This window comes from Bubalus kerabau, chromosome 10 (genome assembly GCF_029407905.1).
Source record: "Bubalus kerabau isolate K-KA32 ecotype Philippines breed swamp buffalo chromosome 10, PCC_UOA_SB_1v2, whole genome shotgun sequence".
In the NCBI taxonomy this organism is placed as follows: Eukaryota; Metazoa; Chordata; class Mammalia; order Artiodactyla; family Bovidae; genus Bubalus; species Bubalus kerabau.
This window is the reverse complement of record NC_073633.1, coordinates 14,799,417-14,824,160: the sequence shown is the minus strand read 5'-3', so window position 1 is coordinate 14,824,160 and position 24,744 is coordinate 14,799,417. Positions and strand designations below refer to the sequence as shown.

At 38.4% G+C, this 24,744-nt stretch overlaps 1 protein-coding gene across 2 annotated transcripts in view; it reads left to right on the top strand.

Annotated features, from left to right (window-relative positions):
- Nucleotides 1-24,744, top strand: part of HOMER1 (homer scaffold protein 1) — a 135,047-nt gene that overhangs the window by 37,327 nt on the left and 72,976 nt on the right. For both annotated transcript variants that reach the window (XM_055536661.1, XM_055536660.1), the window contains exons 2-4: nucleotides 11,483-11,639; nucleotides 18,531-18,662; nucleotides 22,201-22,293. In XM_055536661.1, the coding sequence (XP_055392636.1) occupies nucleotides 11,483-11,639; nucleotides 18,531-18,662; nucleotides 22,201-22,293 (382 nt within the window). The remainder of the gene's footprint in view (nucleotides 1-11,482; nucleotides 11,640-18,530; nucleotides 18,663-22,200; nucleotides 22,294-24,744) is intronic.

Genomic DNA, 24,744 nt, shown 5'->3' with positions numbered 1-24,744 from the left:
TCGTGTCCGACTCTTAGCGACCCCATGGACTGCAGCCTAACAGGCTCTCTAATTATTAGCTGTGACTAGAGGAAACTTGATCAGATGAAAGTGAGAGTTACTTCCAAGCCTAAGGGCTGTTGGAATGAGAATTGCAGAGAGAAATAGAGTGGGAATGGACTGGTGGCATTTACTATCTGGAAAGCACCAAGGAGGGTAACATATTTGAGAAGACAACTGTGTTGTTTCTTTGGACCTCTAATTCAACATTAAAAATGTTTTATATGTTAAAATCATTTTTTGATGATAAGCCAGGAAAAATTTATAATGAGTCCCCAATTAAAAGTTTGACTAATGAACATTGCTACTCTCCTCCTCACTCCTCCATTTCAAAGTATGTCAGAAACAATTTGGTACAAAAATATAAAAATTAAATTTGAATGTCTACTAGAAAATTACTTATTTAGAGTTTTTAGGAATGTGCCGCATGTATTAACAAGAATTAAATTCTCATTACCAAGAGGCTATTTCCTTAGATTTCCCTACTGTATTCTGTGAGTTCTCAGAATATAGCATTATTTAGTGGAAATCATCTGGGGAAAGAAGAATGTTTAAAGTCTAGTGTAATTGAAAGTACAGTGCTACTTTTAAATGTAATTGAGTTACTGTATATTTTAAAATACCAAGTATTTTATCTGAAATGAATAGGATTTTAAATGGGCAAGTGGGACAGAGATGATGTCACTTGGAAGTTATTTAATAAATAGCAAGGTTTTTTGAGTACTGAAGATGTTGTTTAAATATATACATTGAGTGGGTTTATTCGCTCTTTTCCTATGAATTTGAGCACATACTTTTGATCTTTTAAATGTAGCTACTGATTGAAGTGCCCAAAGAAAATAAGTACTATAATCTTTTAATAACTAGTGCTGTGGCTTAATGAAAGGGCTGAGATTGATTAAAAGAAAAAACCTCTTAAAATGATGGCTGGTGTATGAGTATAAAACAATGTTACTGTTGAAGTATAATTATATAATTTAGTAATCTTAAACTCTTAATTGAAAATGTTAATTTATTTGATTATAGTTTCTTTAGATATGCTAATTAAATCAAATACTTGGCTGTCATGAAAATATTTCTGATGCACAATTTTTATGATAACAATGATTTTCTTAAAAAATCTTTTATTTGAACGTGTACTTAACCGGTTCAAAGACCAATGAATTCAGATCATACACCTTTAAAAAAGATTCTTCCAGAAAAGCCATTTTGTGGTCATTGGTGTCGCATTTTAAGTCAGTATACTTATGTTATAGCAATGTCCTTTACAATTTTGTATTTGCTTTGTAGTAAACTTGGAAGTTTAAAAAAACATGTGAAAGTGAAATCTCTCGGTGGTGTCCTACTCTTTGTGACCCCGTGGACTGTAGCCCACCAGGCTCCTCTGTCCATGGGATTCTCCAGGCACCAATACTGGAGTGGGTTGCCATCTCCTTCTCCAGGGGATCTTCCCGACCCAGGGATCACACCCAGGTCCTCCTCATTGCAGGCCGAGGCTTTAGCTTTACCATCTGAGCCACCAGGGAAGCCCTGAAAAAAAACAAACACAGCGGCCTTGTTTTGGGTGCATCACTAGATGGCGCTGTTGTGGTGCAACTGTGCGGGTAGCCGTTAGAATAAACGTTGCTTTACTTCAGAGTAAGCCTGTGGTGTTTGTGTTTTAGAGAAAATTAAAAATGGGTAAGTAATCACCTGTTACATAACATGGTAATAGAAACACATAGTTGGTAATATGCAGTCATAATCTTTGAGCAGCGTCAACTCTGTTAGTAAGATTTCTCTTAGAGGCATTGTGTTGTAAGGAGTAGAACTGGGTGGTGGGGTTGGGGAGCATTTAAACCAATTACCTGATAACCCAGTGGAATTACAGTCTATATTATTAACTAGCATAGGACAGTGCTTTTGAGGAAATTCCAGTGCTTGAGCTCCAGCTTGTCTGAAGACATACTGTGCTGAAACTAAATTCTTCAGGCATCACATTTGAAGTTAAATAGTCATTAGCGTCCAACGACTCCTTGCCCGTATCCTTTTGGCCTTAGCAAGTATTGTACAGCTTTTCCTTCCATTTCAAATTCCAAAAATCAAGCTAAAGCTGCAATGTTCTTTGTCCTACTTCCGGTGTATTTACTTCCAATGAAGGAGGGAAGTGGACATTCCTTCAACACTTCCAGACCCGTAGTCAGGCACCCTTGGATTTCTGCTCCTCTCCTATTCTTCCTTTATTCTCTTTATGAATAATAAGAATGCTTTCATGCATGTACTGTTCGTTGAGTTCCAAGCTAAAAATTGTCACTTGTTCTGTGATTCTTTGGCAGTCTTCGATAGTGATCCCTAAAGCATTCCTTTCTTAGTGTTAACTGAGATGTAAGTGTAGCTTCCTCCACTGTGCCACTTAAGAAGGTCTTTTAGTCCACTTTGTTACAAGTTTTAAAAGTTAAATAGTACTTAAAAGTTTGTAAAGGTGTAGTTTCCTTTCTCATCTCTTCCTTCATCTAGCCCCATCCCATGGGCAGCTGCTTTTACAAATTCTGATTTTTATTTCTCTTGGTAGTGGCCTATGTAGCTCTACTATGCTGTTATACTGCTATTTCTTGATTAAAAGATTTGGATACTAAATCCTTATAGCAGAAAGTCAATTAATAATGAACGTTTATGATTTCCATATTTCTTCCACGCATCTCAGTCAGTCCTATAAATTTTCCCATTGATTACCTCTACAGTATTAAATGGGGCCCTAAAAATGTAATTGTGTGTACTGTGGGTCTGTGTTGCAAAGTTAATGAATGACCAGTGTGTAGCTAGACAGCCAGGAGAACTGGAAGATCACCAGTCACATTTTATGGGGGAACATGTTGTTTCGGAGTTTACTATATGTAAACCTCTTTCTTCAGTTACCATTTGTGTAATTTTTTAAATGACAATTGCCTGGAATAACTAGGAAGCTTGTTTTATCTCATAAAAAGCCTGGAGGCTGATTCATTGAGTCAGTGACATAATCAAGGAACCAGATTGTTGGTTTTTCCATCTACTCTACTAAACAATGTTGGCTTTCTTCTCAGGTTAGCTGCCCTCAGGATTCCGGGTGGCACTCACGGTAAAGAACCCACCTGCCAATGCAGGAAACACAAGAGGCATGTGTTCGATCCCTGGGTCTGGAAGATCCCCTGGAGAAGGAAATGGCAACCCACTCCAGTACTCTTGCCTGGAGAATCCCTTGGACAGAGGAGCCTGGCGGGCTACAGCCCGTGGGATCACAAAGAGTCAGACACTACTGAGCGACTTAGCACAGCACTAGCTGCCCTCAAGGTCCTAAAATGACTCTTCAAGGCTGGGTGTCACTGCAAATGCAATATTATTCAAGAGAGCATCCCTTCTTATGTGTGTATCTTTTTGTGGGTGTATCCAGAAGCTTCCAGCAAACTTTCCCTGGTTATCTCATTATCCAGAACTACTTCAGAGGTTTATTCCTAAGCAGACTTCTGGCAAGGAGGATGGAATTGCATGGATGATCTTAGCGAAGCTCACAGACGTGTGGAGGAGGGTAGGGAGCACCGTCTGAGGTGTGCTGGGAAGAAGCCAGGAGGAACAGTTGGTGGATAGTTAGCCAGCAGGGTCTGTAACGTCAAACTCTTCATGGAAGGTATCATCTACCTTGTTTCTTATATCTCTGCCAGGCTACTTTCTTTTGAAAAATTAAGTAGAAAGTCTGGGAATTGTTTGAAATCATAACTTTCTTTATGTCCACTTTGCTACAATATGTAATTGTACTTAAATTTCTGAAAAGGATATTTGTAAGCTAGGTATTAAAAGAAGACTAGGAAATGTATAATTACTCTCTATTCCCTTGAGCTTGGTTGTATTTATTGGACCCATACTTTTACACTTCCTTAGAACAAAAGTCCATTGGGTAATCTCTTAATATTTGCAATAGTATAAACTTCAGTAGTAATTAAAAAAAAATCATCATTGATTTTTCTTTTCAACTAAAGCTATCCAAATGACAAATGTTAGCTTTTTGTTTTATTCCTAGATCTAGAGCTTTCATTTCTCTTGGCAAATAGTTTTTTTGTTTTGCTTCAGTTTTTCATGATCTTCCTTTCTTATCATACAGATAGATGCCTGAGAGTTAAATGCAATCATTGTTTATGTTAATTTTTATGAGTTTAAATAAACTTTATTTCTGAAACAAAATTCTGATTTCACTACATTTTCCTCAAGGCCATCTAGTCTTTACATTCCTCTAATTTTCTACATCCATATCAAATTGTAGAGTTCATTACTGTATGTAGTACTTATAGAATTTTAGCCCATGATTACAACATTCAAAATTCTTTTTTTAAGCATTTTATTTATCTATTTTTGGCTGTGCTGGGTTGTCTTTGCTCTGCAAGCTTTTCTCCAGTTGTGGCGAGCAAGGACTACTCTCGGTTGCAGTGTGAGGGCTTCTCATCGCCATGGGTTCTCCTGTTGCAGAACACAGGCTCTAGGCCCGCGGGCTTCAGGAATTGCAGCACAGGAGCTCAATAGTTGCGGCTCCTGGACTCTTGAGCGCAGGCTCAGTAGTTGTGGTGCGTGGATTAGTTGCTCCACGGCCTGTGGGATCCTCCCCAACCAGGTATCAAACTCATGTCTCCTGCATTGGCAGGCGGATTCTTTACCCCTGAGCCAGCAGGGAAGCCCAGGATCTCCAGAATTATATATAATATGTATTATATTATACCAAATTTTAGAATTATTTTATGAACCTTCTGGAAAATACTCAAGTAACCTCTTTTAATGGGTCATGAACTGTTGATGGGAGAAATTACACAGTAGATGATTCTCTAAGATTAAAATGTGTGTGTGTGTGTGTGTCTCTCTCTGTGTTTGTGTGTGTTTAGTTTCGTTTCTCTAAGCTCATTTAAAGCATTCCCTGCCAAAACCTATATGCTTTTAAAGTTGATTTTTAGATTAATATTTAATTTCTTAGGAGAGTTACTCTGTGGTGTTATATCTACTTAAGAAATCATATTGTAGTAAGGACTAAAGGCCTCGATTTTGTGTTATGCTTTATATGTATATTCTAGTAACAGTAATGTCAATAAAGATGGTAGAATATATAAATTGGCTTTCGGTGAGATGTATTTACCCCAAAATTTATCTTTCCATTCTCATATTGTAGTTATAAATCTAAGTCCTATGAGATGTTACTGTGTTCCATGAAGAATTCTGGGGTTAGATCATTTTGCTGCATGCTGGGTTGGTTATTCAGGGTTAAATGGATTTCTTTACTGCAGGACTTCTTAGAACTTTATATTAACATGCTTTATAAATGTTTCAGAGTGGGACACACACGATGTTTGCAGTACTTATTTAAACATGGAACACTCAGTTCTAGGACTTTTGTTCCATAGACCATACTTTGGAAAATAATGGTATTTGATGCAGTTGGTTTTGTGTGAATTGTTATTAAGGAAGTAGTGTGTCTAACCTTTATTTACAAGTGCCATCCAGTTTATTTGAAATAGTATTACCACTTGAACACTTGGGATAATCTGTGTCAAGTGCTTTTCAGATCCTTTAAGAGATAAGAGCTTTGAAATTTCAGGTATAGCTTCTCTACTGCTTTCTGCAGCTTTTCTCTAAAGTGAAATTTATCCACATGCTTAATATTGATATGTATCTTAAATAGACTAGTGATAATCTCTCTTAATGATTCTCAAAACTTTTCACTCCAGCCTGGTTTTCTCTGTTGAGCCCGAAAGTAACATTTTGAGTTTCCTTCCTGATAGTTTTTACAATGCATACCCTGTACGCTTTTGAACTTGGTCAAAACTGAGAGCTCATCTTTCCCTCATCAAGCAACCCCCAGTTCCTGACTGTATTTTCTGTTTACCGTCCTGCCTAGTGGCACTGTCTTCTTTTCAGCTACCCAGACCAGAAACCCAGGAGACAATTTCTTAACCTTGGCACTGTTGACTTTTTCGGCTGGATAGTTTCTTGTTGTCGGGGGCTGTCCTGTGCATTATAAATATTTAGCAACATCCCTGGTTTCTTCCCATTAGAAGCCAGTAGCAGTCTTCCTCAGCTGTGACTGTACAAAATGTCTCCAGACTTTGAGAAATGTCCCCTGAGAGACAGCTCACCCCAGTTTGATGAACCACTGCCCTGCATCCAAACTGTTACTTAATCATACTGTTTCTACTTTCTTAACTTACCTTTAATTCCTTTTCATGTCTTCATTCCACTCCCTAACCTCCTATCCTTTTTATTTATTTTTTTAATACTTGGAATCCTTTGTAAGTTTCTGACTAGCATCCCTATGTCCAATGTTCAGGTCAGTCGCTCAGTCCTGTCCGACTCTTTGCGAACCCATGGACTGCAGCATTCCAGGCCTCCCTGTCCATCACCAACTCCCTGAGATTACTCACACTCATGTCCATTGAGTCGGTGATGCCATCCAACCATCTCATCCTCTGTCGTCCCCTTCTCCTCCTGCCCTCAGTCTTTCCCAGCATCAGGGTCTTTTCAAATGAGTCAGTTCTTCACATCAGGTGGCCAAAGTATTGGAGTTTCAGCTTCAGCAGTAGTCCTTCCAATGAATATTCAGGACTGATTTCCTTTAGGATGGACTTATTGAATCTCCTTGCAGTCCGAAGGACTCTCAAGAGCCTTCTCCAACACCACAGTTCAAAACCATCAATTCTTCGGCGCTCAGCTTTCTTTAAGTCCAACTCTCATGTCCATACGTGATTACTGGAAAAACCATAGCTTTGACTGGACGGACCTTGGTAGGCAACGTAATGTCTCTGCTTTTTAATAAGCTGTCTAGGTTGGTCATAGCTTTTTGTCCAAGGAGCAGGCGTCTTTGAATTTCATGGCTGCAGTCACCATCTACAGTGATTTTGGAGCCCCCCAAAATAAAGTCTGTCACTGTTTCCATTGCTTCCCCATCTGTTTGCCATGAAGTGATGGGACCAGATGCCATGATCTTAGTTTTCTGAATGTTGAGTTCTTTTTTTTTTTTTACTATCAGCTGCAGTTTATTCAGGGCAGAATTTTAAAAATCATTTATTCATGCATCTGGAATGGATTCCCTTTCCCCCAACCCCCACACACATGATGACAAGAGGAAAAGATGGCAAACAGTGGCATCCAGTCTTATTACACAGTGATGATATGATTCTCAAATCAGTCTACTGATCACAACAAAGAGGACGCTAACAGCAATGAACTCAACACAATCATGTTTAAAAAGTTCATCAAAATCGGGTCTTTCTTATAAAAGAGGATTTGGAGTACGCCCTCAGATAAAAATAACAGCACAGTTCTCTCTTACAATGTCTATTTCACTGCACTCTGCCTACAGAGAGGGGCTAGCTAGTGAAGTTCAGAGTTCACTTGGGGGGTTGCCTTGCAAGTTTCAACCTCAGGCTTTTAGTCTCCTGGAGGTCAGATCAGCTAATGTCCAGAAGTTGTGTGTGTGCGTGTGTGTGCACGCACACACGCACACACATGCAGTCAGTCACTCAGTCCTGACTTTATGACCCCATGGACTGCAGCCCACCAGGCTTCTTTGTCCATGGGATTTTCCAGGCAAGAATACTGGAGTGGGTTGCCATTTCCTTCTACTGAATGTTGAGTTTTAAGTTGAGTTAACTTTTTCACTCTCCTCTTTCATCAAGAGGCTCTTTAGTTCTTCTTCGCTTTCTGCCATAAGGGTGGTGTCATCTGCATATCTGAGGTTATTGATATTTCTCCTGGCAATCTTGATTCCAGCCTGTGCTTCATCCAGCCTGGCATTTCTCATGATATACTCTGCATATAAGTTAAATAAGCAGGGTGACAATATACAACTTTGATGTATTCCTTTCCCAATTTGCAACCAGTCTGTTATTCCATGTCCATTTCTAACTGTTGCTTCCTGATCTGCATACAGATTTCTGAGGAGGCAGGTCATGTGGTCTGGTATTCCCATCTCTTTCAGAATTTTCCACAGTTTGTTGTGATACACACAGAGGCTTTGGCATAGTCAATAAAGCAGAAATAGATGTTTTTCTGGAACTCTCTTGCTTTTTGGATGATCCAACAGATGTTGGCAATTTGATCTCTGGTTCCTCTGCCTTTTCTAAATCCAGCTTGAACATCTGGAAATTCACGGTTCACGTACTGTTGAAGCCTGGCTTGGGGAATTTTGAGCATTACTTTGCTAGCGTGTGAGATGAGTTATTGTGCAACAGTTTGAGCATTCTTTGGCATTGCCTTTCTTGGGGATTGGAATGAAAACTGACCTTTTCCAGTCCTGTGGCCACTGCTGAGTTTTCCAAATTTGCTGGCATCTTGAGTGCAGCTCTTTCACAGCATCATCTTTTAGGATTTGAAATAGCTCAACTGGAATTCCATCACCTCCACTAGCTTTGTTCATGGTGATGCTTCCTAAGGCCCACTTGACTTCACATTCCAGGATGTCTGGCTCTAGGTAAGTGATCACACCATTGTGATTGTGAAGATCTTTTTTGTATAGGTCTTCTGTGTATTCTTGCCACTCTTCTTAATATCTTCTGCTTCTGCCAACCCACTGTCTTCAGTGCTACTGAATTTACTGTTCTAAAATGCAAAGCTCTTCCCTATTTACATGTCTCAGTAGTTCCCAGCAGGTGCCCTCATGAACTGATTTCTCTATCTCTAGCCTCATTCTTCAAAGTTACTCACACTCACTGAGGTTCATGCTACACATGCTGAGATACTGTGCCATGGTTTCAGGCTCTTCTTAGGCATCAGCTTCTCCATAGTAGCCCTTACCCACTTACTTTCAGAGTCTCTATCATGCTGAAGAGTATTTTATTTGTTTAACATATCTGTCTTCCCACACCAGGTTGAACATGTCAAAGGCAAAGACCATCTCTCTCTTTCTCTGTTTTATGCATGTAGTAGATATTCAGTAAAAGTGTGTATCACCTATTTGTATGCCCTGATACATGTGGTATCACCCTCATTACTTCTTGAAATTCTCTTCACTGTTTATCAGCTGTAAACTTATTTTCCTAGTCTCTGTCATCCAGATGATGATGGCTAGGCTTTTGACCACAGAAATCTTTTTAAGAAATCAGAGAAGAATTGAAGAAAGCAGTGTGTTTAGTTGATGTCAGATGTCATTTGCTTGTAAAAATAGCTAGTTTACCCTAAAGACTTTTATTCGGAATGGGATTAAATTGAGTGGAATAATTGTGCAGATTAATTACACTGTGTGAATTAATATAGTGTGAAAGTATTTATTGGACTCAAACTGCATTTCCATTGAATAAGGATTTGATGATTAGTCATATAAGGCTTGCAAAAGCAATATCATTGTCTTAACAGTTTTACTTTTTTGGAAAATATATGGAATATATGGAAATATATGGAGAGTATTAGAAAACATGCTTATATCAGCCTACACTATCTAGAAATTTACCCCCTGTCAAATGAAAAAAAGAATTATCAAGTCAATAAGAACAAGTGGCCTATTTCCCTTCTTTATGTGTCTTAATAAATAGAATTCTGTGTGAATGAATTTCTCTATGAATCAAAACTAGTAGCACTCTCTAAACTTTAATTACAAGATGAGAAAAGAAAATCAGAGGTTGCAGGACTTCTGGACGACAACCCAAATGAAGCATCAGCCTCACTGTGAAAGTCAGAGATTTTGAGGATGGGAAAGGGAGTGAGGAAGACCTACTCCTAGTTTGGAAGACTTCAACTGGTGTAGTGCGTTGCCAGATCATTCATAATTATTTCTCGAGTGAACCTGTGTATAATGGCAGTTAAGCCAGAAGTGATGACTTCCTGCTTCATTTTTTTAGGGAGAGGCATAAAATGTATCACTCACTTCCTTTCAGAAGTGATGCTTTCATAAGAACAGTTGTTATAGAGGTTTCCAGAAATAAAACTGGGAAGAGCCTGGTTACATACAGGAAAGGTACCTCCCTTTCATAACAGCTGTCTGAGGGCTAAAGTAAATCACAGGAGGCATATGTAGCACCCAGCCCATTATTACTAATCCAAAGAGTCATTTTGCCAAAGACCAAAAATTTGCTTTGCCTGTTTTCTAATTTCACTGTTTTCCATACTCTCTTTTCACGTCTTTAAATTTAAAATTGGAATTTTTTTTTAATGCTTTAAAATGAAAAAATTTAAACGTACTTAATTTTAACTTTACATAGTACCAGTTAAAATTCTCCTTAGGACCTTAAGCTGCTTTAGGAAAGAAAAGTGTTATGTAAGTGAAAGAAACAATTGGACTGCCCCCAAATTTTGGTCAATGCTTGTTACAAGAGAATTTTTACTGAGAACTTGGAAAATTTTGCTTTCTAATGGTTCTATTACATGCAGATCTTTTTTATGCTTGTTTTTTCAGACTGTAAAAGAAATCTGTAATGATCATATTTTCAATATATATTTTTGAATAGTTTTGGTTCTTGAAATTGTAATTATAAAAACCTCTATTTAAGGCCTTACTTGATCTAGGTAAAAGATTCTGTGATGATGGATTAGTTTGTTTTCCTTGTATTTTTCAGTGTAGTAGAGATTATATTGAGTGTAAACTTTCCCAGTAAATTCCTCCCCAGAATTAGGTAATTTTAAATGGCAAAAACTTTTAGCTTAGTGACAGCCACATATAAGACACTTGTATTTTAATAGCACATCGTCAGTTCTGTTTGTAGTGGTTTTGTTCTATAAAGACACCACAAACACTGAATTAGTGATATTGAACCATCGTCCTGAGGGAGACACAGGGTTAGGTTCCTGTGAGCCTCAGGTCACATTTTCATCAGCCAGTCAATAGCCTTGTTTGATTATGTTTCTATTTAAAGACACCCTATTTAATATATATCATTGATTCATTACCATTAACCCTTGGCCACAAGCACTCAAGCCTGAACAGAGCTTATGTAACATTTTTTCTCCATGAGGCACATCACAGTCTGCTTGTACCTAAGAACAGACAGCACTTGGCACTGTGCTTGGGGGCCGTTTGAAACAGTGCAAGTACCAACAGAAAGCACAGAGATGCAGACTCCATGGTGCCGAATAGGTTGCAAAAAGGATACTTGTTTATAGTATGAGAACTGAAACAAGAAGGCTGAGTAGTGCCTTGATCAGCCTCAGGTGGAGCATGCGAGGTCACTGGCAAAGACCAAGAAACTGCCCCAAGTAAGAAGTTTATGATTACAGATGCACCCTATGGAGTAGGCAAAATCTTGGATACAGAATCTTCAAATAATAAGGATTGACTGTAATTGTTTTAAAGAAGCATATGGTTGCACACTTCCAGAGTATTCAGATCTAAAGGACAGTTTCTTATATTTTCAAGGATGTGGGAGTTTTTGGTTAAGACAAATCACCCTCACAGTTTTCATGTTGTCTTGTCCAGTGGAATCAAACTGGCTGCTTTCAGCCTGTCATTTTGTTTTCTCCCCTGCAGGGAACAACCCATCTTCAGCACTCGAGCTCATGTCTTCCAGATCGACCCAAACACAAAGAAGAACTGGGTGCCCACCAGCAAGCATGCAGTTACTGTGTCTTATTTCTATGACAGCACAAGAAACGTGTATAGGATAATCAGTTTAGATGGCTCAAAGGTAAGCTCCATTTACTTTAAATAACCTTGCTATTTTGCTTTATACAATATTCATTTTAGTTTTATTCAGAAGATTTTTATCTACAGTAAAATAAAACTTTTTCATTTCAGTTTTTAAAACCTACCTTTTAAAAAACAAAATCGATCAATTTTAGGGTAGCAACTTTTTCATCCACTGAATTACTTCGATTAACCACCTTATATATATATTAAGTTGAGGGCTTCCCCCATGGCTCAGTGGTAAAGAATCCACCCGCAGTGCAAGAGACACAGGCGACATGGGTTTGATCCCTGCTTGGTCAGGAAAATCCCCTGGAGGAGGAAATGGCAATCCTCTCCAGTATTCTTGCTGGGAAATCCCATAGACAGAGGAGCCTGGTGGGCTACAGTCCCTGGGGTTGCAAAGAGTCAGACACGACTGAGCACTCATGCATGCGTGCAGGCATATATTGAGTTACATGATAAAATATTCTACAAATTTGATTTCAGTATATTTGATAAGTACTCATTGCATATCTGTTCTGTTGGGCACTGTGCTAAGTGCTTGGAATAGACATAGTTTCTACTCTTGAGCATGTAATCTAATGAGGAACTAGACTTCTTTTTAGATATACTTCTATAATGGCAGTTCAAAATTCCTCAATCATAGGAAGTCTTTCTATATTAAATTCAGTATTCAACAATAAAGTCAACATCCATTATTCAGAAGAGAAATGTATGGAGAAGACCTCTTTTTATTTTTTAGGAGAGGCAGATAGTAAAATGTTTAAGAGCATGGACTGCCTGGGTTTATATCTCAAATCTACCATCTACTAAGTTTTTGATTTGGGGCAAATTGTGTGTTAACTTCTCTCAGTTTCATTGTTTTCACCGCAATAGTGGTTGTAAGGATTAAGTTAGTATCTGCAGAGCACCTGGTTAGCTCAGTGCCTGATGGATAGTATACCCTTCAAAAAGGGAGAAATTCCATTTTTTCCTCAGTGAATTTTGAATAATACACGTAGATAAATACCAGACACTAATTCCTGGATATTGTCTGTAAAAAGATGAGGCCTCCATCCTTCTCCTTCAAGCTTTCTTAATGCCATGAATCTCTTCTCCTTCAAGCTTTCCTGATGTCATAAGACCTTTCCATTCCTAGGAAATTTTTGCAGTGCAGTGTAGTTAAGACCACAGAATCTGGAGCAGGAACATCAGGTTTGAATATTTACTTTAATACTTCCTAACCACGTGACCTAGAACAAGGTATTTAGTGTCTTCATGTCTCAGTTTTCTCATCTGTAAGAAAAGAATTAATATAAAAAACTACATCATTACACCATAGGATTATTGTGAAGATTAAACAAATTAATTTAGGCAAAGACACAACATATATACATTAATCACTATACAAACACTGCTATTGTTATTATTAGTTTTATTAGGCTATTAATTACATATTGTGTAGTGGTTTGAGGGAATAAAAGATAGTTTAATTTAATGCTCAACTTTTCAGTCTGTTTTGTCGTGTGCTCATCCCTTATCTCCTTAACTGGGTTATAGGACCTCAGGGGCTGTGTGCACTTTGTCTTGTACGTAAGTAACTAACATGTATTTATTTGAATAATTGGTCCTCTTTTCATTTTTACTCAGGATTTATAGGACTTGGGAAATAGCAGCAATTAATTTCTGTGAAGTTTTCTTTAATGAATAATTTTGCAACATTTTGTAACTTTAGTGAAATTAACAGATGTTAATTATTATAATCTCAGACTCTAGAATGATAAAGCATTTGTTTTCCCTGACTTGAACCTTCAGTTCTGTGTAACTTGTATTTGTCTCTCGGCGCAAATAACAGATGAGATGTGGTTATTAAGAGGGCAGTTAAATGGTATATAAAGGTATAGTAGGCCCAAGTCCATTGTGATTAAATAATCCTCATGTGTTTTTCTTTCTGAAGCAGTGTGAACTATTGCTTCTGTCATTTCCATTTTTGAATGTACTTTGCAGCTTGTAATTATGAGGCTCTTATATAACTCAGTGAAAAAGTTTGTTTTTTTTTTTTTGGTTTGTTTCATTTAACAAAATCTACCTGCTATACCAGAGTTATGTTTTCTATCACATTTTCCATTATCTAGTTATTTTTTAAACTGATGCTATTAACAAAACAATAGAATGAGAAACACTAGAGATCTCTCCAAGAAAATTAGAAATACCAAGGGAACATTTCATGCAGAGATGGACACAATAAAGGACAGAAATGGTATGGACCTAACAGAAGCAGAAGATATTAAGAAGAGGTGGCAAGAATACACAGAAGACCTATACAAAAAAGATCTTCATGACCCAGATAATCACAATGGTGTGATCACTCATCTAGAGCCAGACATCCTGGAATGCAAAGTCAAGGGGGCCTTAGAAAGCATCACTACGAACAAAGCTAGTGGAGGTGATGGAATTCCAGTTGAGCTATTTCAAATCCTAAAAGATGATGTTGTGAAAGTGCTGCATTCAAGATGCCAGCAAATTTGGAAAACTCAGCAGTGGCCACAGGACTGGAAAAGGTCAGTTTTCATTCCAATCCCCAAGAAAGGCAATGCCAAAGAACACTCAAACTGTTGCACAATTGCACTCATCTCACACGCTAGCAAAGTAACACTCAAAATTCTCCAAGCCAGACTTCAACAGTACATGAACCGTGAACTTCCAGATGTTCAAGCTGGATTTAGAAAAGGCAGAGGAACCAGAGATCAAATTGCCAACATCTGTTGGATCATCCAAAAAGCAAGAGAGTTCCAGAAAAACATCTACTTCTGCTTTATTGACTATGCCAAAGCCTTTGACTGTGTGGATCACCACAAACTGTGGAAAATTCTTCAAGAGATGGGAATACAGATCACCTGACCTGCCTCCTCAGAAATCTGTATGCAGATCAGGAAGCAACAGTTAGAATTGGACATGGAACAACAGACTAGTTGCAAATCGGGAAAGGAGTACATCAAGGTTGTATATTGTCACCCTGCTTATTTAACTTATATGCAGAGTACATCACGCGAAATGCCAGGCTGGATGAAGCACAAGCTGGAATCAAGATTTCCGGGAGAAATATCAATAACCTCAGATATGCAGATGACACCACCCTTATGGCAGAAAGCGAAGAAGAACTAAAGAGCCTCTTGATGAAAGAGGAAAGTGAAAAAGTTGACTTAAAACTCAACATTCAGAAAACTAAGATCATGGCATCTGGTCCCATCACTTCATGGCAAACAGATGGGGAAGCAATGGAAACAGTGACAGACTTTATTTTGGGGGGCTCCAAAATCACTGCAGATGGTGACTGCAGCCATGAAATTCAAAGACGCCTGCTCCTTGGACAAAAGGCTATGACCAACCTAGATGGCTTATTAAAAAGCAGAGACATTACGTTGCCTACCAAGGTCCGTCCAGTCAAAGCTATGGTTTTTCCAGTAGTCATGTATGGATATGAGAGTTGGATTATAAAGAAAGCTGATCGCTGAAAAATTGATGCTTTTGAACTGTAGTATTGGAGAAGACTCTTGAGAGTCCCTTGGACTGCAAGGAGATCCAACCAGTCCATCCTAAAGGAAGTCAGTCCTGAATATTCATTGGAAGGACTACTGCTGAAGCTGAAACTCCAATACTTTGGGCACCCGATGTGAAGAACTGACTTGTTTGAAAAGACCCTGATGTTGGGAAAGATTGAAGGTGGAAGGAGAAAGGGACAACAGAGGATGAGATGGTTGGATGGCATCACCGACTCAATGGACATGAGTGTGAGTAATCTCAGGGAGTTGGTGATGGACAGGGAGGCCTGGAGTGCTGCAGTCCATGGGTTTGCAAAGAGTTGGACACGACTGAGTGACTGAACTGAATTGAACTCAGTTGAACTACCACAGTTCCCCCACAGAAGTAGTTTTTTGGTTAAGTGCTGGTAGTTGATTTGATGTAGCCAAACGAACGAGTTTCTTCTTTCTACCCTCGCTTCTGTTTCTGCACAACAGTGAGCTGGGAAAACTTTTCGGTGCTCCTGATTAGAAAACGTCCATTGGTTTCTCACGTAGGGCCTTTACTGTGCATGTGAAGTTTGCTCAAAGGTTTTCTAATCCTGCTGCCGACATCGGCATGGCCGGGTGCCAGGATCAGGGCACTATGTGTCAGTAACGACCCAGCATTTCTACTGCTCTTCCTTGAAAAAAAGAACTATGGGATTGAGAGACATAGGTATTAATTTTAAAAAACTAAATTTTTAAAAAGTGAATTTATAATAGCAGTCTGTTCTAAGAACTCTAATAAATTATTTTAAATGCAGAATCATCTATTATTTTAGAATTTTCTTCACTGATTAAAGAATCCCAAAACAAGTCATATGCAGGCAAGGAAAGATTCAGAAAGCAAATTAAAACGGAGCTCTTAAACATAAAAGCAGAAAGAAGTTAATTTGAAATAGCAAAAAATAGGTCAGTAACCAGCAGCAGCAGTATAAAGAACCCTCCTGCCAATGCAGAAGATGCAGGTTCGATCCCTGGGTCAGGAAGATCCCCTGGAAAAGGAACTGGCAACCCAGTCCAGTATTCTTGCCTGAAGAATCCCATGGACAGAGGAGCCTGGAAGGCTACAGTCCATGGGGTCAAAGAAGAGTTTAGACTTAGCGACTAAATAACAAATCAGCAGCACACGGGTCACGTCCCTTACATGCTTTATAAATCCAGTGGTTGCCTCACTGTGTGAGAGTTATTAGGATCAGCTGTAAGATACCCATGTGTATCCTTGGAAACCCTCAGATCTAAGTTGACAAGTACCCCCCTCGGCGAACCCTCAAGGACCACCAAATCTAGCCTTGGTCTTCCTGTCTCTCGGGCTTTATCCCATCCTGGTCTGTGGTCTTCTCAGCACTTACTACTCTCTGAAATCTCATTGCTCAGCTACTGGTTTGCTTGTTCATCAGCCAAGTCTTCTTGCTGTAGAATGTAACGCATAATCATGTTGCTTCTCACTGTTGTATCTCAAGTTCCTAGAATTGTGCTAGGCATTTAGTAGTACACACACAAAAAGTTGCATGTTCAAACGATTCCTTACTATTAGTATATTCTTTCCCACTTAATCTTTCATTTGATGACAACCCTGCACATTATGCCCTTTGTGATCAAGTGGCTCAGACAATAAAGAATCTGCTTACAATGCAAGAGACCTGGGTTCGATCCCTGGGTTGGGAATATCCCCTGCAGAAGGAAACGGCAACCCACTCCAGTATTCTTGCCTGGAGAATCACATGGACAGAGGAGCCTGGGGGGCTACAGTCCATGGGATCGCAAAGAGTCAGACATGACTGAGTGGCTAACGCCACATGTTAGAGCAATTGTTAGCTACATTTTATAGTATCTAGAATGACATGCTAGGAAAAACAGCTTTTGAACCAAAGGATAAGGCAATATATTAGTATATAAATTTTGTCAGAGGTAAAAATGCTTATCAAGAGGAAGGGCTTTCATGTAGCAACAGATAACATGACTACTGTCTGAGAGAAAGCAAGGCACTACGCTCTTACTGTCTACTTTAGTAGGACAAGTATCAGGCACTCATTATAACTTCATCAATACCTCATAGTGAATAAATATTTACATTTTTACTGTTCATGTGGTATACAGATTTAGCTATGTTCTGAAAATGCTTCATTTTTATTCAGAATTTAATAGTTCACCAAGTAACTGCTTATGGATTTGATAACATATCTGTTTTATTATTTGGAGAAGGAAATGGCAACCCACTCCAGTGTTCTTGCCTGGAGAATCCCTGGGACGGCGGAGCCTGGTGGGCTGCCATCTGTGGGGTCGCACATAGTCGGACACGACTGAAGCGACTTAGAGCAGCAGCAGCAGCAGTTTTATTATTACTGAGATCACTTTGTCATCTCAATCTCAATTACAAAGTCATTAGACTTCTTAACTAAAACTGATTCTACCCTTTAGAAGTACTGGCAGAAGGACTGAATGAACTTAAGTTAATGTGGTAAAGGACAGTTGACATTCATTAAAGTGATCAGTGAAGTTAATATTTAATAAAATAATGCTAATTTGCTAGCCTGCCAGACTCCTCTGTCCATGAAATTCTCCAGGCAAGAACACTGGAGTGGGTTGCTATTCCCATCTCTAGGGGATCTTCCAATCCAGGGATCAAACCTGGGTCTCCTGCATTGTAGGCAGATTCTTTACCATCTGAACCAACAGGGAAGCCCAATACTAGTTTTCTAAGGAACTATAGTATAATAAAAAATGATAGTGATTCTCATTAACATGATTTTATACCACTTTATACATCAACAAAGTATATATTTAAGGGTTTGTTTTGCTCTTGAGTAGAGGAAAACAGTAAATGACTGAAAATCTTTTCTGTATCACAGTATATTTCAGGTAAGTTGGCTTTAAGAAAATTCTTGATGGATTTTTAGAAAATAGTTTTCAAACAAAATTTGGTGTCTGCATTTTTGTAAGACGCTGTTGGGAGGGAGACTTTACTTTTAAATAAGCAACTGCTAAAACCTAACTTGCTTCCAGTGAACATCACCTAGAATTCATAGGTAGTAATCCTAAATGTTCAAAGAGAAGACACTGACCACATTATAAACTCTTTAAAATTCTGTGCATTACAGGAACATTTATTTTGCTTGTTAAGTGTTGGAATTTGTGAAAGAGTGCCATTGTATTTATAGTTCTATTATTACCATATTTCCACATTATCACTTATAATGTTAAAAACTGTTTCTCTTAACTCTCTTCATATACTTAACATTGTGGTTCAACAGGAATCCTAAGTTTTTATGTAACTGAGTAGTCCTGTGCTTGATTGTCTATTTGCGAATTTTTGGCCGGTTCCTCATACTTATTTTATTTTTCAGGCAATAATTAACAGCACCATCACTCCAAACATGACATTTACTAAAACATCTCAGAAGTTTGGCCAGTGGGCCGATAGCAGGGCAAACACTGTTTATGGACTGGGGTTCTCCTCTGAGCATCATCTTTCAAAAGTAAGTTAAATCATAAGATCCAAGTGGAAATCTGCATCTTCTGGTCAGACATCTTACGTATGTAATGGAGAACGGAGAGTATAAAATACAGGAGAAATTTCTTTGATATTTTCGGAACAACTGTAGTGACTTTAGAGCAAGCAGTGAGAGATCAGTAGATTCCACTGTCAACTGGAAACATTGTTGTATACATTAAATGCAGTCACCATTGATTGCATGTGTTGTATTGACATTTGTGTGGTTAACTAGGTATGATAGGAAATAAAAGGTGGGAATTATCACTTTAATATGGACTTTGCTTGGTGGGTAGCACCTTTGATTGTTGTTCTGCAATATAGGTAAACACCAAACTCTTCTGAATTGTGGAAACTCAAGCTGATAGTGGTATTTCAGCTTTTTGACATATAAATTCTGTTTTATGCTTTGGGTGAGAATAACTCTGAGCTCTCTGATACAACAGAGAGTAAGTTCTAGGAGACACCCTGAGGAGTTCTTGGAACCAACCAAGTAAATTTCTATGGCTAGAATGGCTGATAAAATACAGAGCATCACCTGGGCAAAATACTGGGAAAAAAACAGTTGTCCTGCATAGAAACAAAAAGCCATGAAGTGTTCATACCAGCCACGTCTTGAGTTCTTGTGGCTGTCACAAAGAAAATGCTTATAAGGAGAAGGAAACAATGGCAGGATAGCAAGATGATCAAGGGGATGATTGCCACCTTTATACTTCACATTTAGTGCTCACCAGACCCAGAGGGTTATGTTTACAACTTCTCTGTTTGAAGTATTCAGTTAAAAGAATAACCCTACATCTGAACCATATTTTATGCATGCTTTGGTACACATCAGATCCGATGACCTGGGAACTGGAATTGCTCAAGTGCAGGGTAAGCAGGCTCTTGTTGGATGCACACTGGTAATACTTAACTTAAACCCCAGCTGTTCATTACAGAAATCATTCAGATTCTTAAAAATCAGTTCTTTTTAAAAAATCTTACACTTTTGTGAATATTTATTGACTTGGTTATATATCTTTCTTTCCTTTGGTTTTAGTTGTAAAACTTCCTGAACGTTGTTTTCAAGTGCTTTTGTTATCTTTTCTTTAATATAAATTAGAGTTGAAAGCTCAGCTTTACGACGGTTTTAACTTTCATCTTGATGACTATAAGTCATTCTCTGTAAGATAATTAAGACAAACAAGTGTCGCCTAATTTCGCTTCTCTTACACCCACCATATTCTCCAAATACATTTCGAGAACTGTGGTATAAGTATGAGTTTTAGCCTCCCTAAAGTATTTCGACAAAGCAGGGACATAGGCATCCAGTTAAGCGTTGCCCCTCCATAAACAATCCCCTCAGGAAATTACACATTTATTCTAATATTTTTGCCATTACTCAGAACCTTTTTGGAACTTTTCTTTTGGAATTGTCTATTAAACCCTATAGCAAAAACATTAAAACTATGATTATATTACACTTGCTGAATTTCCTGACAACAAAGGAACTAGGTTGTGGATTAATTTCTCAAACTTGCATGAAATGATTTTTGAACCTGAGTAATTTTTTACTATATTAAGTTAGTTCTTTTTTATAACTACATGTTTCAAGTTATGGGCAAAAGCTAATGTGATAAGGAAATAGTTTATTAAAATCTGTCAATCATACTGTTTCCTCTTATCTGATATTTTTTCTGAGAATGGCATTTATAGTTAAAGAATTTGTTTTTCCTCTTTAAAGTTAGTATATATTTCTGACCACGCTGACTGGTAGTGAGTCCTAGTACTGAATCGTGAAGGTGGATTGACTATTAGGAAGCGACCCATTAGCTCCTGGAGTCAGCCCTAGTGTATTTATTCACTAGACTTGGCTCCAGGAGCTTGTGATCAATCTCTTCAGAATGTTTTGGCCCCAAAATAACAAAAGCATGACTTATTTTCCAGGCAACCTTGAAGATTAAGGTTGGTGCTTTGTAGGGGCCCCAAAGGAGTATATAATCTTTTACATAAATGAAGCAAGCATGGAAATATTCTGGCTTGTTTTTATCACTAAAAACCATCCATGAAACAAAACATTATAAGAGATTAGCGAAGTCTCTGCAGGCAGTTGTAGACAAGGTGCTCTCAAAATGCAGAGAGCAGGAGCGCTGAAAAGAAATGTGTGGTCTCCTAAGGTTGACGGATGAGGAAAATTTCAACTATGCTTGGATTGTTAGAGTGCTTTCCAAGTGGTATTTTATTATCATGGAAACCTAAGTCTATAAAAATTAACAGCAGCTTTGGTCTTTATGAAGTTGAGAAGAGTTTTAAACATTAACTACCTTGGAATGCCAAATTAGTATAAGAAAAACTTTATGTATTAGTTCAAATTACATAAAGACTAATTATGGTTTTTCTTTTATTTCATTTCCAACAATGTGAATGTGACCTTTTTAGCTCTATATTCAGATTTTTTTAACAGTAATATGATATTCTCTTCAATTAGATAAGTATAATAATGCAGATTCAGTTTCCTGATCTACAAGTTATAGGTAGGGGGGTAACAGGTTTAAGGTAAGAAGGAGAGTTGTTATAACAGCTTTAATTTTGACCTTCTTCCGTTTCTCTGCAGTAGGTCAGAATATCATGAGCCTTTCCTTCCAAAGCTTTCCTTCCCGAGATACAAGTGAAATTGGGGTTGGTTTATCAGGTTTGAGAGGGACCTGTAATTTCATGTTTTTATTGCCAACTCTAATAGATGTTTAAAGTTGCACAAAGGTTTTCAATTTTTTGAAAAATCTGGTTATTTTGTAGCCTTAGCTTATTCTCTCTGAGAACAGTGGGAGAGTAATTTCCACTTCCAGTGCATAAAGAGATACTGTTTGTAGCCATGACCTTTATTTATTAGATTACCTTGAGTTCCTAAGAGTTAGCATTTCACAAAAGTGATTTTTTAAATTGTTACCAATCTTAAAGACCTTCGTGGGGACCTGCTTTTCCTTTCTGCTGCTGTTTAGGAATCTTTGGTAATGAAAATCTACCAATGTCAGTCAGTGACAGTAAGAAATGTTGCTGTTTGTATTGCTGAAAATAAACTGCCTCAGGTAATGCAAGAGTTAATATCCTAGTAAGAGTTAAAGGCCTGCTCCAGATACAGAGATGTTTAGGAGTGGACACTTAGGTGATTTAAATTTCTCTGTGATAAACAGTGTGCCCATCTTTACTGATTTCACTCCCAACCTCCAGCCCCATCCCCTACCTTGGTCTTAGTAAAGTATATCTGAACAACCAAGGAGGGACATACAAAGCTAGCTGACACCAAATTCTAACTTAGTTGTATCATGATGTTTTTGAATGAGATTTGTCAGAGTACTTTATGGTATGCAAATGTTTGATATTAGGTTTATTTTCCTGTCATTTTCATATTACGCCTGTAATTGATTTGAGAGCTAAGTTGCTTGTATACGAGTCAATTATTCAGTAGAATGGAAGAAAATTAGGGTAAAAGTGGGCATTAAGACCTATTTTTATTTGGTTAATGTATGTAGTCTTTCTGCATTCAGTTTGCAGAAAAGTTTCAGGAATTTAAAGAGGCTGCTCGACTAGCAAAGGAGAAATCACAAGAAAAGATGGAACTTACCAGTACACCTTCACAGGTGGGTATCTAGTTTCTATTCCTTGTTCATTTTAGATGATATGCTTTATGCCAGAGATAAACTTAGAAAAATAATGGCAAAGTTAAGGTGATTTTCAAAGTGGACATAGAAATGCACTCTTCAGTTAATCTGTACTAGTGGAGAAAGGATTTTTTTCCCTTATATACTAATGTGTATAAGAATCTCATGGGGGGGAAATCTGTTTAGTAATTAAAAGTCAGTTTTCTAATATGCATACAACTTGAAAACAGTTGTACACAAAGAGCATAGATTGCCCTATTGTCTGTCTTCTGTCTTCCGTGATGATCAGTAGAGTGTGGCTGCAAGAGGAGATGTGGGAGAGGCTAGAGGAGACGTGAGAGAGGCTTGGGGAGACAAAAGTTTATTGTACTCACAGGTCCTAGAAATGTGGCAGGAAGGGTAACACCTTCTAGGGCCCCCAAAGTGGACTCTTCTCGGACACTCAGCAATGAATTGTCCGAGGAGACATGTGTGCTGACAAAGCAAGAGACTTTATTGGGAAGGGGCGCAGCAGGCAAAGGGAACCCGGGAGGACTGCTCTGTCACGTGACTCACAGTCTCGGGTTTTCTGGTGATGAGATGAGTTTCTGGCTGTCTCTGGCCAGTCATTCTGACTCAGGGTCCTTCCTGGTGGTCCATGCATTGCTCAAGCAAGATGGATGCAGCGAGAAGGATCCTGGGAGGTGGTGGGACAGGTGACATCTCCTTTTGGCTTTTCCTAAATTCTTCCAGTTGGTGGTGGCTTGTTAGTTCCATGTTCCTTACCAGGACCTCCTGTCATAAAATAATTCATGCAAATGTTACTGTGGTGCCTGGCCAGGCTGGTTAGTTTCATTGTGTTTCACCTAACAGGAGGCATGGCACACCTCTAGGAGGCAGCAGGGACACCTCAGGTGGGGCAGCGGGCAGAAAGCAGGAGTATAGGAGAACACCAACCAAGGCTAGAGCCTGTATTGGGGTTTCTCTCGGGAACGGCAGGCAGGGTGAACAGTTTAGGATTGACTAGTCTGCATGATTTCAACTGGCTCTAAACCATAAGGGGCGGTTCCCAGTTGCCTAACACCCGGCCCTTGGAATGTTGTCTCCCCAAATTCAGGGGCCCGATAAAAGAGTATTTCCTGGACTGGTTAATTTACATATCAAAGGCATGCTCCCATCGTAGCCCCCTGCTATCTCTAAGAACTGGCTAACTAGAAAGCTTTTTAAGATGTCATCACAGTATACAGAAAAAATATATAAACAATGTAGTTTGTTCTACCTGATTTTAAGATGTGTTTAAATCTGACAGTCAGAACATTTACATCTCAGCACTGAGACCCAAAGGTTGTAGGTTTTAAAAAGTATCACTTTTTCCTTTAACAGGTTAGTTAATACCTGCTACTTGCCCATTGTATTCTTCAGCTGGAAATTAATTACATCTCCAGATAAAATTCATTAAATAGCTACATTTCAGTACTTTTACAAAGGTTTTAATGTAATAATATGACTCAGAGAAGGCCAGTAACTTTTAGCTTTTTAATAATAGACTTTTCTAAAATTTTTATTTCAGTTGAAATCTTAGGGGTAAGGTTCAGCTTTATACTGGGTTCTTCTCCAGGGTAATTGTTTTCAAAGTGTACTTAGGAGATTTTATAAAAGGAAGGATTGGATGTTACAAATGTTTCTGTGGAATATGTCCGTAAGTAGCTATTTTACATGAAACTTTCTTAAGGAAGTAGATAGTGATTGCCTTGGAATGTTGTGACTAGCCAAATGATTGGAACATTGTAGAAAATATTTTGCTCTTCCTTCCTCCCCACCCCTGACACCCAACTCTATTTGGTAAGCCCTACTGGTCTAAAGAGTTTTGAGTGTTTTCAGAGGAAAGGAGAGCTCTGTTAAGTATGCTTAAAGTACACATTTCCTCACAGGCTAAAGGTGAACTCTGGATTGAAGCCAAAGCTCCATTATTCCTTCTCTGTATTTGCAGAGACCTGGAATAACATGAATGATCATTTTGAAACTTCCCTTGAATCTCCCTAAGTGCTATGATACTGTAGTGATACTTTTTTTTTTTTTTCATTTCATACATGATATTTTACATGTTTCAATGCCATTCTCCCAAATCTTCCCACCCTCTCCCTCTCCCACAGAGTCCATAAGACTGTTCTATACATCAGTGTCTCTTTTGCTGTCTCGTACACAGGGTTATTGTTACCATCTTTCTAAATTCCATATATATGCGTTAGTATACTGTATTGGTGTTTTTCTTTCTGGCTTACTTCACTCTGTATAATAGGCTCCAGTTTCATCCACCTCATTAGAACTGATTCAAATGTATTCTTTTTAATGGCTGAATAATACTCCATTGTGTATATGTACCACAGCTTTCTTATCCATTCATCTGCTGATGGACATCTAGGTTGCTTCCATGTCCTGGCTATTATAAAC